Source organism: Pelmatolapia mariae, linkage group LG16_19, assembly GCF_036321145.2.
Source record: "Pelmatolapia mariae isolate MD_Pm_ZW linkage group LG16_19, Pm_UMD_F_2, whole genome shotgun sequence".
NCBI classification, from domain to species: Eukaryota; Metazoa; Chordata; class Actinopteri; order Cichliformes; family Cichlidae; genus Pelmatolapia; species Pelmatolapia mariae.
The window spans coordinates 69,035,024-69,048,981 of record NC_086241.1 but is presented as its reverse complement, the minus strand read 5'-3'; the positions used below and the strand labels follow the sequence as shown (position 1 = coordinate 69,048,981).

Here is a 13,958-nt window from a genome sequence, read left to right as displayed (position 1 = left end):
GCTGTGATAATGCACTAATAGCCGCAATGCAGCGACTGGAGTCAGCTGCATTGACTGACAGCGATCGAGATGTGGGTTGCATGCTTCATCAGTGTATATGTGGCTGAAAGAAAAGGTCTTTCCTTTATTTGTGTACCTTTTTAATTTTTAATCGAGTCCTTCAGTTTTGTCTAAAGTCTGAAAAGCTCACAGACCTTGGTGCGTGCTGCAGCCGTCCACGCCACAAACCCTCTTCATTTATTTGTATTCCTTGCTCAATTAAGTTCCACTGGATAGAAAGGCAGTGTCATATCTCCGAGCCACAGATCAAGTGAAGTGGCAATAAACATTAGCCTTGAATGAATAGTGACGTTTCCCTTTGGAGAACTCACCCCGGCTATTTAGTCTCATTCACCTTGTGCAAACTTCTCAATAAAAGCCCCCTTTACACGTTTCATTAAACGCAGCGTGAAAATCAAGTTATGATCCGCTGTGACCCGGACTGCAATCAAAATAAAAGAGGAGAAATTAGTTACCATTAAAGGCAGGCTTGTAAAGACCAGCACAGTGTCACAGATGTCTCTTGTTCCATGGAGTGCCGCCCGCACAAGGTCTCCAACCTGAGATGTAATCATCTCCCAGAAATGTGAAGTCGCTCAGGGCAGCTGACCTTGAGCGAGATCAAGAGCCCCAAAATGGAATTTGGAAAGGTCTTGAATTGATTGTCACTGGAGATTTGGGGATATGATATCCGTGTTCCTCCTCCTCCTTCTTTCTCACTGTGTCCGGCTAACTTTTGGAGAAGACGATACCACGGATGATTCAGGCGTTCGGGGAGCTGTCCCACTTCCTGTTTTTGTACCGAAACTGGCCGCGCATCAGCCAGGAGTGCAGCAGGTGGCGCTCATGAGTGCTTTCACCTGCTTCCAGACAAAACCATGAGATTGTATTTAAGTTTCCATCAATCCTGAAATGAAACAGGATGCAACAAACTGCTCGGGGCTCGAGCTCAGTGTCTTTTTGCGCAGCACCTGCTGTCCAGAATGTTGGAGAAGCCTGATTTTGGTGTGCTGGTTACAAATATACCCAGTACGGGTGTGAAACAAGCTTTAGGGCGTTAGGGCGTGCTACCTGTTTGCCCGTGCACCTGAGCAAACAGATGTCATCCCATCAGGACCGTTGCTGTGCAGAGAGGCGTTATCAGGAGCTTTCAGTGTTATCGGCCATGTTATGGCTGACGTATAAGTGGCCGTGCACAGAGACTCCTGTAAAGACAAATACATGCCACACATGTGACTGCCTGCAGGGCGGATTCAGCGGCGGGCGAGCCTCTCCCCCCTGTTAACACATTTGCTGTACTGAATGGACGATGTATTATTAATGCAGTGGCTTCATTTAATTGGGAAATCACACAGTGCAGCCACACTCTTCCTTTCCTTGTGAAAAATGACGATTAAATTAGATCTCAAATTCATTAATTCCCGTTCCTGCTTGCCCATTGTAGCTCCGTTCTTGTGGAATATTAAAATATTTCATCAGGGAGTCGTTGTTTTGGTCTTTAAAGTGATTTACCTTTGGTGCACGTGACGCTAGCGCAGCCACATCCTGCTGCGGTTAATATCTGCGCTCACCGATTCTGCCTTTAATTCCTCGGCATTGTGCGCGTGTCCTCGCAGAGGGCAGGAAAAACCCGGGAAATGCATAATGTATTGGCTTTTGGCGAGCTGAGGCGGCGGGCTTTGTCCAATTACCTGCACCCAACACCAATTAGTATGTAAGGGAAGGAGGATGATGAGGGGTTAAAGTTTAAGGGGGTGATAATGATGAAGCTGGTGCCGATGGGGTTTGGCCCCGCACGTCAGCGGTGTCATGCCGACCCCTTCCTCGCGCCTCCGCCCGCGGTGCTCTGGCGCTCCTCTCGGACATCCATAGATCATTAATCTAATTGGCCGGTTGCCGAGGGGATGCGAGGCAGTTATGGACTGTTTTAATGGTAAACGGTATTGAAGACTGCACTCTTACTCTAACGACGAGCACGTGATAACAGAGCGCACTCCATCACGGCGCTGCGCCCCTCTGTCTGCTTCTTCATTGATTTTAAGGCGGCATGTGTTGTTGTGCATGATTGCTGGCTGTTGGTCGCTCTGCTCTTTGCATGTCCAGAAATTTCCCTCCATTTCTTGCTGGCTTTGTCCTGCTAAACTCAAATGACATCTTTTTATTCATGACTGCCCCGTTCCATGAATACTAATTTGAAAGAGCTGGATAAGTGGAAGCAATATGGTGGGAAACCTCGCCTGCCCTTTCAAACTAGTGTTCATTAAAATGAAGAAGAGGTCATTTGGGTTCACTCAGGCTCATTTCTTAATGATGTTTATAATGCCAAGCTCCTCACACTCTAATAGAGCTCATGGCTGATTGTAAGGGGCTCCTAACCTTCCCTGTCTTTCACTCCTATCTCCTGTCTGTGCGAAGTTGTGGCAATGTATGAGAATGTTCTTAAGTGTCCTACGCCTGGCTGCACGGGACGCGGCCATGTCAATAGCAACAGAAACTCCCACCGAAGGTAAGAGCTCAGCCCGGACCCAGCGCCTGCACCCCTCCTTATTTCGGTTATGTTACTGTTGGACTTAATTCATGTTTTTTTACTATGGGACGTATTTCGTTTTTGTTTTGTTTTTTTTACTCTGGGACTTATTTCTCTCATTTTACTTTGGGACTTATTTCGGTTATTTGACTGTGGGACTTAATTCAGTTATTTTACTTTGAGACTTATTTCAGTTATTTTACTTTGGGACTTATTTCGGTGATTTTACTGTGGGACTTATTTCGGTGATTTTACTGTGGGACTTATTTCAGTTATTTTACTGTGGGACTTATTTTGGTTATTTTACTGTTGGACTTATTTCAGTTATTTTACTGTGGGACTTATTTCAGTTATTTTACTTTGGGACTTATTTCGGTGATTTTACTGTGGGACTTATTTCGGTGATTTTACTGTGGGACTTATTTCAGTTATTTTACTGTGGGACTTATTTTGGTTATTTTACTTTGGGACTTATTTGGGTTATTTTACTGTGGGACTTATTTCAGTTATTTTACTGTGGGACTTATTTTGGTTATTTTACTTTGGGACTTATTTGGGTTATTTTACTGTGGGACTTATTTCAGTTATTTTACTTTGGGACTTATTTCAGTTATTTTACTGTGGGACTTATTTCAGTTATTTTACTTTGGGACTTATTTCGGTGATTTTACTGTGGGACTTATTTCGGTGATTTTACTGTGGGACTTATTTCAGTTATTTTACTTTGGGACTTATTTCAGTTATTTTACTTTGGGATTTATTTCGGTTATTTTGCTGTGGGACTTATTTCGACTATTTTACTGTGGGACTTATTTTGGTTATTTTACTGTGGGACTTAATTCAGTTATTTTACTTTGAGACTTATTTCAGTTATTTTACTGTGGGACTTATTTCAGTTATTTTACTGTGGGACTTATTTCAGTTATTTTACTGTGGGACTTATTTCGGTTATTTTACTGTGGGACTTATTTCAGTTATTTTACTTTGGGACTTATTTCAGTTATTTTACTTTGGGACTTATTTCGGTTATTTTACTGTGGGACTTAATTCAGTTATTTTACTTTGAGACTTATTTCAGTTATTTTACTTTGGGACTTATTTCGGTTATTTTACTGTGGGACTTATTTCAGTTATTTTACTGTGGGACTTATTTTGGTTATTTAACTGTGGGACTTATTTCGGTTATTTAACTGTGGGACTTATTTCAGTTATTTTACTGTGGGACTTATTTCAGGTTATTTTACTGTTGGACCTTTTCATGATTTTTTTTTTTTACTGTGGGACTTATTTCGGCTATTTATTGTTGGACTTATTTCAGGTTTTTTACTGTGGGACTTATTTTGGTTCATACATGTTTGATGGATTCTGTTTGCACCCTTCGTGTCCTTTTCGCTTGATTTAATTATCCTTAAACTCGTTATTTTTGCTTTCCTCTCACACTATGTTTATGTGGAAAACATATGGAGGACCAACACTGCCATATTTAAAAATAAATGAGTTAATCAAAAAAGCTGATATGTCTTTAAATACATAAAACATAGTCTGATGTGGTTTTTTTGCTGGCTACTTGTAGTCACACTACAGTGAAAATTGGACAGCAACTTAATTGCAATCAGTTAAAATTGGTGGTTGCCTGGTGTTTGTGTTTAATTTTTTTGACCAATGAGACGCACAGGCCTTACCATGCAACACCCTCAGCCTCTGCTGGGAGGCAGCCTGCCTCCAAACAACAGCAGCCCGACTCAAAGAGACTGGCGAAGGTTTTACTTACAAACACAGACGGGTTGCAGACACGCTGCACTCACCTGAGTCAGTCTGCAAGCATCAATTCCTGTTTCACATCTGTGAAGTTCTGACTGGACGGTGAATGTAAGCAGTTACGGAGAATTTCTGTTTATGTACATGACAACAGTTTCACCACTTTATCAAAGTTAATAGGTGCATTATAAGAGCTATGAATCTTTAAAATTTACCCAGAATGCACTTTTTGAAATTTCCTGCAGTGAAACGTTGGTTTCTGCTCGTCTGCGTCACAGACATCCCATCATACCAGTGCTGTTAGAGAAAAAACCCTTCAGACTTTAGACTATAAGATGTTGCTGTGGTATCATTAATTATAATAATGCTGATTGTGATGGGGCCACGACAGGAAGCTGACTGAAGGTCATGTTGGGACCTCAAAAATATTCAAGTTGCACAATGAAAACCTTTCATAAAACACTTGTTTCAGAGGCTCTTTGAGTCGTTACTTAGTTATTTTTGATTATAGCAGTTTTGGTCTTCCACAGATAGCCCTGCCTGGATCGCAGGACATAATTAAAGTAGTCCAGCTGCCATATTTTAGTCGAGCCTGCTCCAAATGCAGCGGCTCGGCAGCATAAATCATTTATCAGCTCGCGGCGGGAAAAAATGGCATCCGTCAGGTGCAGGTTTGGAGGGAGAAACCAAAATAGCAGGGCGCTCGTGCCTGTCAGACGGGGCGAGGTGACAGTGAAAGAGGAGTGTCACCCACAGCAGATGCTCAGGGAGTCGGGCGTAGCAACAGCCATTAGCACCTCTCTGCCACTCAGCCGGGGTGACGGGAGAGGTGCAGACCTGGGAGGACCAGAACGCCTCCCCGCTGCGCTCGGTGACACGGCGGCGGCGCAAAACAGGCGTGCGCTGCAGACGTGGAGCAGAAAGAGCTGATAGAAGCCTCCATCGTGTGCTCCTTCACACTTCCCCATCTGATGCACCCTGATGGCAGGTGCTCCACGCTGGCTCCGGGCCATTGTCACAGATCATTTTTCCAGCGCTGCAGCTGACAGCCTGGATGGAGAATAATCGGGGTTAAGGATAACAACATGAACTTTTGTCACATTTGGTCAGTTATTTGTCAGGAGGAAGTTGCGCTGCGTTTCCTGTCAGCAGGTGTTTGAAGGAAACGAGCACGTTTGTCCATATGGGAATATCTATTCTGAGAATGATTTTAAGCTGTTCAACCAGAAACATACAAGCTGTTACTGACTGCGTTGTTACTTAAAATGCAAATTCATTAATTTTCCTCACTTTTTAACACTTTGTGAACTACAGTAGACGCCGCAATCGACTGTCTGACAGGCAGATGTGCTCGAGCTGTTTTCAGCCCGGCTGACGCTCTGACAGGCGCTCTAACGAGCCCGACGCTTCGCGGCGTGTGCGTTCGTTGTAACACTTTCACCTATCAAAACGCGTCCTCCACCACTCGCTCTCTCTTTGCAGTCTGTCAGGGTGTCCCATCGCCGCCGCCGAGAAGCTGGCCAAAGCCAAGGAGAAGCACCAGAGCTGCGACGGGCCCAAGTCCAACCAGGCGTCCGACCGAGTCCTAAGGTAGTATTCACTCCACACCCCCAGAATTCAGCACAGTGTGTTGTGAATGCAGTGCAGCGGCAGGCGGGACGTGGCTTTGTTCTGGTTTAAGCAGAATAAAATGCTCTTGTCATGTTGGAACGTTATGTTCTTTCTTCACGTGCATCCTGTAATTGAGACTTGACGTCTTCCCCTTTTTTGTTTCATGCTCGTGTTCTCCCGTCCCCTGAGAACACATCCAAGAGACCGCATGTTCATCGCTCTGCTCGTCATGGACGCTTTATAACATTTAACAAAATTGGCCTCATTTATCAGAGCGAAGGCAAAGCTTTTTGAACGAGCGCCTCTGTGATAGTCATGAAAATGCTGTGATGAAAAAGTCATAAGTAATTGTACATTTTATATTTATATCTAACTGAACATCAGCAGTTTAAGATCTTGCATTTCATTTCTTCTCGGTCTCCGATTGAGGCCATAAACGCATATCAGATGATGAAAGCATATCAGAAGTATGCAAGAGTAATAAAAGCGTAAATTTAATTTAGCTGTTTTTATTGTCTACGCTTGAAAAATACTTGTAGCAGGATTATGTTTTTGAGGGAAGAGCAGAAACATCCATGCTGTGGCACATAAAAGGGACACGTCTCCATCACCCAGCCCCACCCTCCACCCTCTAACCCTCCGGTATTCCCATCTTCCCCTCAGTCTGCCCATTTTTAGCCGAACCCCAAGTTTCCTCTCCTCCCCCCGTGGGCAATGTTAAATGCCTCGGTCCAACTTCCACCCCCTCGTCATTTATTTTCCAGGCCAATGTGCTTTGTCAAACAACTGGACTATCCACAGTATGGTTACAAGAACAATGTTTCCACCAGCACGCCCCGCTCCAACCTGGCCAAGGAGCTGGAGAAGTACTCCAAGACCAGCTTTGACTACAGCGCCTTCGACGGCGGCAACAACCACCACGTGTACGGGAAACGGGCCATCGCTCCCAAAGTGCATGGGCAGAGGGACACGTCGCCCAAAGGCTACGACGGTACGACAAACTCGAGACATTTGTGTGACGGGTTTTCTAACACGCCGATGTTCCTTAGGGAGGGACCTCGGGACCACGTTAAACATAATAAGTAAAGACGCATTTTAAAAGTCACTGAAATGAGTTTACAAAGAGAAAAAGATTAAAAATAGACAGCAATTCATTTTCTTTCGTTTGCTTCAGTTTGTTAGTAAAAACACTGAAAACCAGTAAAAACTGCATGTTTTTAAATAATACACACTCTACACTGTTACAGTGTAACAACCTTGTGAGACTCAGTGTAGCCCCGCCTTCTCCTGCTTCCTGCTCAGACTCTAGCAGCAGAATGACCTTCATGTTTTATTCAGACCTCAGAGCAGCGACCGAGACACAAACTCATCAGGCAACAGTTCACCGAGCTCAGAGGTCAGCTGACCTGGAGGCTCCAATCAGGCTTCAGAGCTAGTATCCTGCCCCCTGCTGCTAATTAGCAAGAATGCAGCACATGGGAAAATTTGCCAAAGTGAAGATTAGTGAAATAAAAATCAGTAATTTTAAGCATTCAGCAAAGTTTCATTTTATATTTTTGAGAATTTCTGAAATCTGAACGCTGGTGAAACCTTTAGAGCGACTAACTCTGACATGCACAAACTTCTCAGTAACTTCTTTGCTCTGCTGAGAAAGAAACTGTGAGATAAGAAACAGTGAACCATGTGAGTTTGTGACACATCTGCAGCATCTGCATGGAGCACGTCTAACCCAGCGTTAGTCAGTGATGTGCTGAACTAAAAGCTTTTGGGCTTTGGCTCGCTGTTTCAGGCCTGACGTGTGAATCTGACACTTTTGTTCGTATTTCTGGAAAAACTTCTGCTTCTTCTTCTCATGTTGAATTTCTCGTATGCATCCGCAGCCAAACGTTACTGCAAGAACTCCAGCTCGGCCAGCAGCACCACCAGCACCTACGCCCCCAGCAGCAGCGGCAGCAGCCTGAGCTGTGGCGGCGGTGGCGGCAGAGGGGGCACGGGAGGCGGCGGCGGGGGCAGCAGCGCCAGCAGCACCTGCAGCAAGAGCAGCTTCGACTACAGCCACGACATGGAGGCCGCCCACATGGCCGCCACCGCCATCCTCAACCTGTCCACGCGCTGCCGGGAGATGCCCCACGACATGGCGGGGAAGCCGCAGGACCTGTGCTCGCAGGTAGGGCGCCGCCACGATGTCCTTTAAATGCACCTGTTGTAAAGTGAGGTCAGCAGTCTTACTCAGGCGTCCGCCCTCTGATCGCGCCCACTCGAGCCGCGAGTTATTTCACACTGCCACGCATGGAAGAAGAAGATGAAGGCAGGAAGTCAGACACAGGAACAGCTTAGAGAATCAGTTCAATTTTCAAAATAAAAGACCCCTAAGTGCTGCTCCTAACATGCTCCCGGAGTGATGCGAACTTCTGCGACGGCTCGAGACCGACGTGCACCCACGGGGTTACACAAGCGCACCGATCCACTGCAAGATTATCTCTGTGCGTCAGTCACACCAACGCTGACAAAGAGCGCGCGCACACACACACAAACACACACACACACAGATCCAGCCTGTGTCGCACACTCACAGCTCAGCGGGCAGTTTTTTATTTTCCGTCTGGGGATCAGATAGGAGCAGGACGAGGCCCCGTTTGACACGGCGTGAGTCCAGTGTGTCATTTCTGAGGAGATAAGGTGACGGTGTTCCTGTATTATCTGCGCCCGGACGCTGAGCCGGAAAATGGAGGCCGGAGACGGAGCGCACAGCGGCAGGCTAATGCTGGCTTAATGCTAATGTTGACAGCAGAGAGCACGGCGGAGAAGGAGGGCGACAGAAGTGAGAATAAAGGAAAGGTGGCAGATTTGTAAATGTCACAGAGGAGAGGAGGTGTATCGCACAGGACTCGGGGTGTGGACGGTTTCTTTATGAAGCTTTGCACAAACACACCTCCCTGTTTCTCAGTCAGTCCCTCCACCTGCTCCTCCTCCTCTGCCTGCTGGTTGAAGGATCGGTCTGTGCCATGTCGTACAGCACTGAGGTCCAGTCTGACCGAGGCACCTCCACACTGTGTTCAAGTCAGAGCCGGAGCTTTCGGCCCCTTTTACAGCTCATTATTACACAAGCTGAGGTTTTACAAAAGGTCACTGCTAACCATTTATGCAGGTCACAGGGCAATGCTGTAAACAGAGATACCTGGACCTCCCTCCGAGCAGCCACCTCCTCCAGCTCCTCGGAGGCATGCCCGTGTCCTGGGTCTGCTTTGCCAGTCCAACATGCGACACACCTCAGATAGAAGCCACCCCGGAGGTTTCCTGGTCAGATGAACCCCCTCGGTCCTCCTGAGTGACCCTGCTGCTTCTGTCCTCCATCTATCACATGGCTGTAGGAACATAAGTGTACCAAGAAATCTTCACCACAACAGACCAGTACAGCGCTCCTCTCTCCCAACTTATTAATAAGAACCAGAGAAGTTGAATTCCTTTATTTGGGGCAGCAACTCCTCCCCAACCCAGAGTGGGCGGTCCTCTCTTTCCTGGTTGAACAGCAATCTTGAACTTGGAGATCTGCATCTGCCAATCACTCTCTCCTGGTAGCACCTCCCACCTTCGTCTCAGCCACGTGCTGCTGGGTCGATTCCCGGGTCTTTTTGGCTCAGGCAGAAGTCTTCCTCAGGTGGAAAAGCACGCTTGTGCAGGTATGCATGTAGAAGGATGTGGACCAGACTGTTGTCATGCTGACTGAGATTGCATCTATAACACTTCTGCTTCTGTTCTGTCATGTTCGTGCTCGTCCTGTGGTTGACACGACAGCTCTGTGGGCCAGAGGCTCCGGCTGCAGACTTCCTTTGGCGTTCTGTGATGTCATAGAGATCTGCGATTCAGATCTGTTGATGAGGGGCAGCCAATCACAGGAACGTTGAAATCAGCTGGAAACGTGTCACGTTATTATTGTACGTAATAATCGTTGTTTGATGTTCACAGAGGTCTGAGAGCAGCACCGAGAGCAGGAGTCACGGCGACGGGAAAAAGCAGTCGCAGGAACCAGAGAGCAGAGCGAGCAGCGAAGCTGGTTTTATTTTAAGAACTGGAATTAGAGGGCGGAAATAATGTGGCCAGAACTAGTCAGCGACCTGGCCCCTTTACACCCAGCATTGCCATGGCAACGGAGGCCAGGGGTCACCGCAGGGGGTTGGGCGGATCAGGAAGGCGGCCCTCTCTACATCTCATCCTCGTTAACTCGATATGAAGGGGTGGGTCACGTTAATTGGGCAGTGACACACAGTACAACGGCTGACAAGGAGAGGGCGATGTGCTGAGCACGCTCACAAGGGCAACGAGTCAGCGGCACGCACGGCGAGCCACGTGCCGCCGCGGCCGTGCCTCAGACTCTTTGTTTATCACTGTGCTCTGTTTGTAACCACAGCAGCACAAAGGTGCAACCAGTAAAACCAGTAAAAGCAACTTTCACTCTTACTTACAATCCACAAGACTTTCATCCAGGACACTGGGGCTCTGCTCAGTGAGGTTTGCACAAGATCCGGTTCTAGTTTAAAAAGCCTTTGTCCCGGGATGCTCCGTATTCTGGGATTACAGCAAAGATGGGAGAAGCAGCCCGATGGCGATGACGTTTAGTTACGAAGCCTCGGACATGAGCGAGTTTGCGTGGAGCCCCCTGTGGAGGGCGGAGGAGACTGCAGCTGTAGGGCTGGGTGAAACCTGCACTGAGCCTACGTATGTTGGGATGTGGTGTGTGTATAATCCAGAGGACTTTAATCCCAGAGAACAAGGTTCAGGTTCCCTGTGGGGACTGTGTTCGTCCCCTTGCTGGATTATTCTCGTTGTACTTGTTTTTCCTGTTTGTGTAACAGACACAGTGCTGTGGAAAAGTCGTTGCCTCTTTCACGATTTCTTAGTGTTTTGCATATTTGTTTCAGAATTAACTTTGATATCAGACAAAGATAACCCGAGTAAATACAGGGATGATTAAAAGCACCAAACTTTATAAATGATGAATAAACTGAGTTGAGCTCCACACCAGCCTGATCGCTGTGAGACGAAGTGAAGCAGGCTGGAGATCAGTTCATGTCCTGAATTCAACAAGGATCCAGAACACACGGCGTGACCTCAAACACGGCGTCTGGATTCAGACTGTGGTGCGCAGAGTGGGTCCTCCACAGTGACGTCATCACAAACACTGACTGCAGTCATTACACTGGTGAGGTTCAGGGGCCAGTTACTTTTGCACACAGGTGTGGATCACTCTGTCTCTGCATCATTTCCTCGGGTTATCTTTGTAAGCTGATAAATCTGCAGAAACTAAGAAATCATATTTTCCACACGACCCACAGAGACAAACACGAGCTGCACAGACACGTCCTGCAGGGAGAAGCCAGGCTTGTATTTCAGCTGTTTGGGGATTTTTAGGAGACGGGACTCGTGCATGACTTACTTTTTGTTGTTCCTCGTGTGACGTTTTCCTCCTCGGATAAACGACCCTGCAGCCGGGAAGTTTCAGGTCCCGAATCTCGGCCCACTTCGTTCCAGTCCAGTTCTGTCTCTATTTTTGGGTGTTGTTTCAACCGCCGCTGCTCATCACCCCTCCCTAACCCTCAGCCTCTGCTCCCCCCGCGATGTCCGCTCACATTAGACTCACACCGACACACAAACGCACACAAACACACACTGCAGAGTGGTGGGATGGAAGGAAAGAGAGACGGAGACAGAAAGGAAGAGGAGGGTTCGCAGAGGGACGCGCTGACGACCTCCTCGGCTTTTTGACCCTCTCCTGAATCTGTTACTGTGCTCTGCTAATGTTTCTTCCTACGCAGACTTGGGCAAAAACACCAAACAGAATTGGAGCGCTGTTTCAGATGTTTGAACTGCAGCTGCAAACTTTTCTTCCTCCTCAGTCTTTAACCCATCTCTGACCATAGAGCCTGAAAATGTTTGACTGCTGTTAATCAGACGCTCTCTCTCTCTCTCTCTTTTATCCCTTTCTCTCCATCCCCGCCTCCTCATCCTCCCGACTTTAAACGCACGCACACGCCGACCCCGCGCACCTTGCAGAGTCCCGGTCTAGATGTCGATGAGAATGGTACGTTGGACCTGAGCGTGAGCAAGCGTCTTTGCAGCGGCGGCGCAGGCGACTCGGTGCTAACGCCCCTTGAGCCCATGTCCCCCCAGAGGCAGGCCGCCCTGCTGGGCTCCCGCTGCTACGGCATGGGGGACGCGGCAGACTGCTGGGACCTGCCCGTAGACTACACCAAGATCAAACACATAGACGAGGACGAGAAAGAGGTAAAGGGGTCACGGCCTAAAGGTCGCCGAGATCACGTCTGTCTCCATCTTTGAATGTTCGTGACGGATGAGTGACGCGCAGGAGGGTGAGGGAGGGGAGCGGCGGACCACAGGCGGCCGTGACGCTGCTGGTGATAATTACAAAGCAGGAGTGTGTCTCTGGAAGCTGATAGACCATACAGTTGGCATGCGTCACTTACGCTGTCTGCTCAGCGAGGCTCAGCCCAAATTATCTCCCTCCAAGCCATTGATTCAACACTCTGTCTCCAAGTCAAACATTTGCACTGCCGTCTGATCGTCTTCGAGGTTTCTTACCTCGCCGTCTGACTCGCTGTTATATTTGGAATCATTAGAAAGTCATATGAGGGGGATTTTTGAGGGAAACCTAATGAATCTGCATGTTAATTGATGTCAGCGCCGCCGTGCGCGGAGTTACCGTCTCTGTTTGCGTCGTGCTCGCTGCATGCTGGCTTTCTGTTTTTACATTTTGCTCCTCTCCAAAAATGAATTATGCAAAGTAGCACCTTGGGAGGGAATCGGAATAGCTCATCTCATCAAAGAACTGCAGGAAATCAATGCACCACTGCTGCGACGGGCGCATGCATGTACAGTACATGTGCCTCTTTTGCTGTGTGTGAATATTCATAAGAGTGTGTGTGTGTCTCTTTGGGAGTGTGTAGATGCTAGCCTACTTTCTGCATCTCTGAGTATGCCTGCGTCGTTCCCCCGCCTGGCCGCCTCGCAGCCTGCGCTCCCTTTAATTGGCGAAACTGGCTGGCCCGACCCAGCGTCGCGCACCCTGAGACAGCTTGAGTGCTGGATAATTTGGGCTGTATCTGGACCTGTCTCTTTATGGGCATTACTGTACATACACTGCAAGCACTGAGGGAAGGAAAAGAGGATTTGCATCCACGGCTGTCGAGCCCCGGCCGCAAGCACTGCAGACAAAGGCCCACAGAACACAGGAGGCGGCGCGCTGACGCTTCACCGCAGTGCCATCTAGTGGCCGAAAGCTGCATCACGAGGGGGCCGACTCCCTGAGTGTTCTCACCATGAATGTGTGCAAAGGCACGAGGGAGGCAGTGCTTCCTCTCAGGGCTTACTTCCTGTCAGACTCACAGCGATGATCGTTCGAACCACACGTGACCACATCGAGCTCGTCCTACACTCACTTTGGTTTATTGTGTTTTATCAGACGTCTCCTACATTTTAAGATTTCACGCCCGCTGAGAGACGACCACGACCAGGCTGTGATCACACGGCAAAGTTTGTGCGAGAGCAAGTACGGAGGATCGAAACTGCCAAAACAAAGGAATAAAAAGACTTTTACATAAAAAATGGTCCAAAATAAACGCAGGAATTAAATAATTTATAAATATGTAATTTATTGATATCTGTGTTTTTATTTGCTTCTCTAATTGTTTCCAGTTTATTTTCCAAGCACACAAAAAATTATACAAAGAATTTTGGCAGTTTGTGCCTCGAGGCTACGGAGGACAGGAAGGGCCAAAATGAAAGAAATGCAATAAATATATTCATAATGTCAGTGAATATTTTATCAAATGTGAAAATCACTACCTTTGTTTTAGTGTTCCTGTTTATTTAAAAGCACATGCATAAAGAAATGTAACAGGAAATAAATCCATAACTAAATATAGATCAGTAAAAACAGCATAGATACAAATAACAATGAAACATCATTAACTCTATTTAAATTATTTCATAATTATTGTACTTGTTT

At 47.3% G+C, this 13,958-nt stretch overlaps 1 protein-coding gene across 7 annotated transcripts in view; it reads left to right on the top strand.

Annotated features, from left to right (window-relative positions):
• myt1lb (myelin transcription factor 1-like, b) overlaps positions 1-13,958 on the top strand; it is a 109,267-nt gene that overhangs the window by 81,433 nt on the left and 13,876 nt on the right. For 6 of the 7 annotated variants that reach the window (XM_063496814.1, XM_063496819.1, XM_063496817.1 and 3 more), the window contains 5 exons: positions 2,455-2,545; positions 5,807-5,914; positions 6,700-6,926; positions 7,816-8,102; positions 11,987-12,217. In XM_063496814.1, the coding sequence (XP_063352884.1) occupies positions 2,455-2,545; positions 5,807-5,914; positions 6,700-6,926; positions 7,816-8,102; positions 11,987-12,217 (944 nt within the window). The remainder of the gene's footprint in view (positions 1-2,454; positions 2,546-5,806; positions 5,915-6,699; positions 6,927-7,815; positions 8,103-11,986; positions 12,218-13,958) is intronic. The other variant, XM_063496818.1, reaches the window with a different exon arrangement.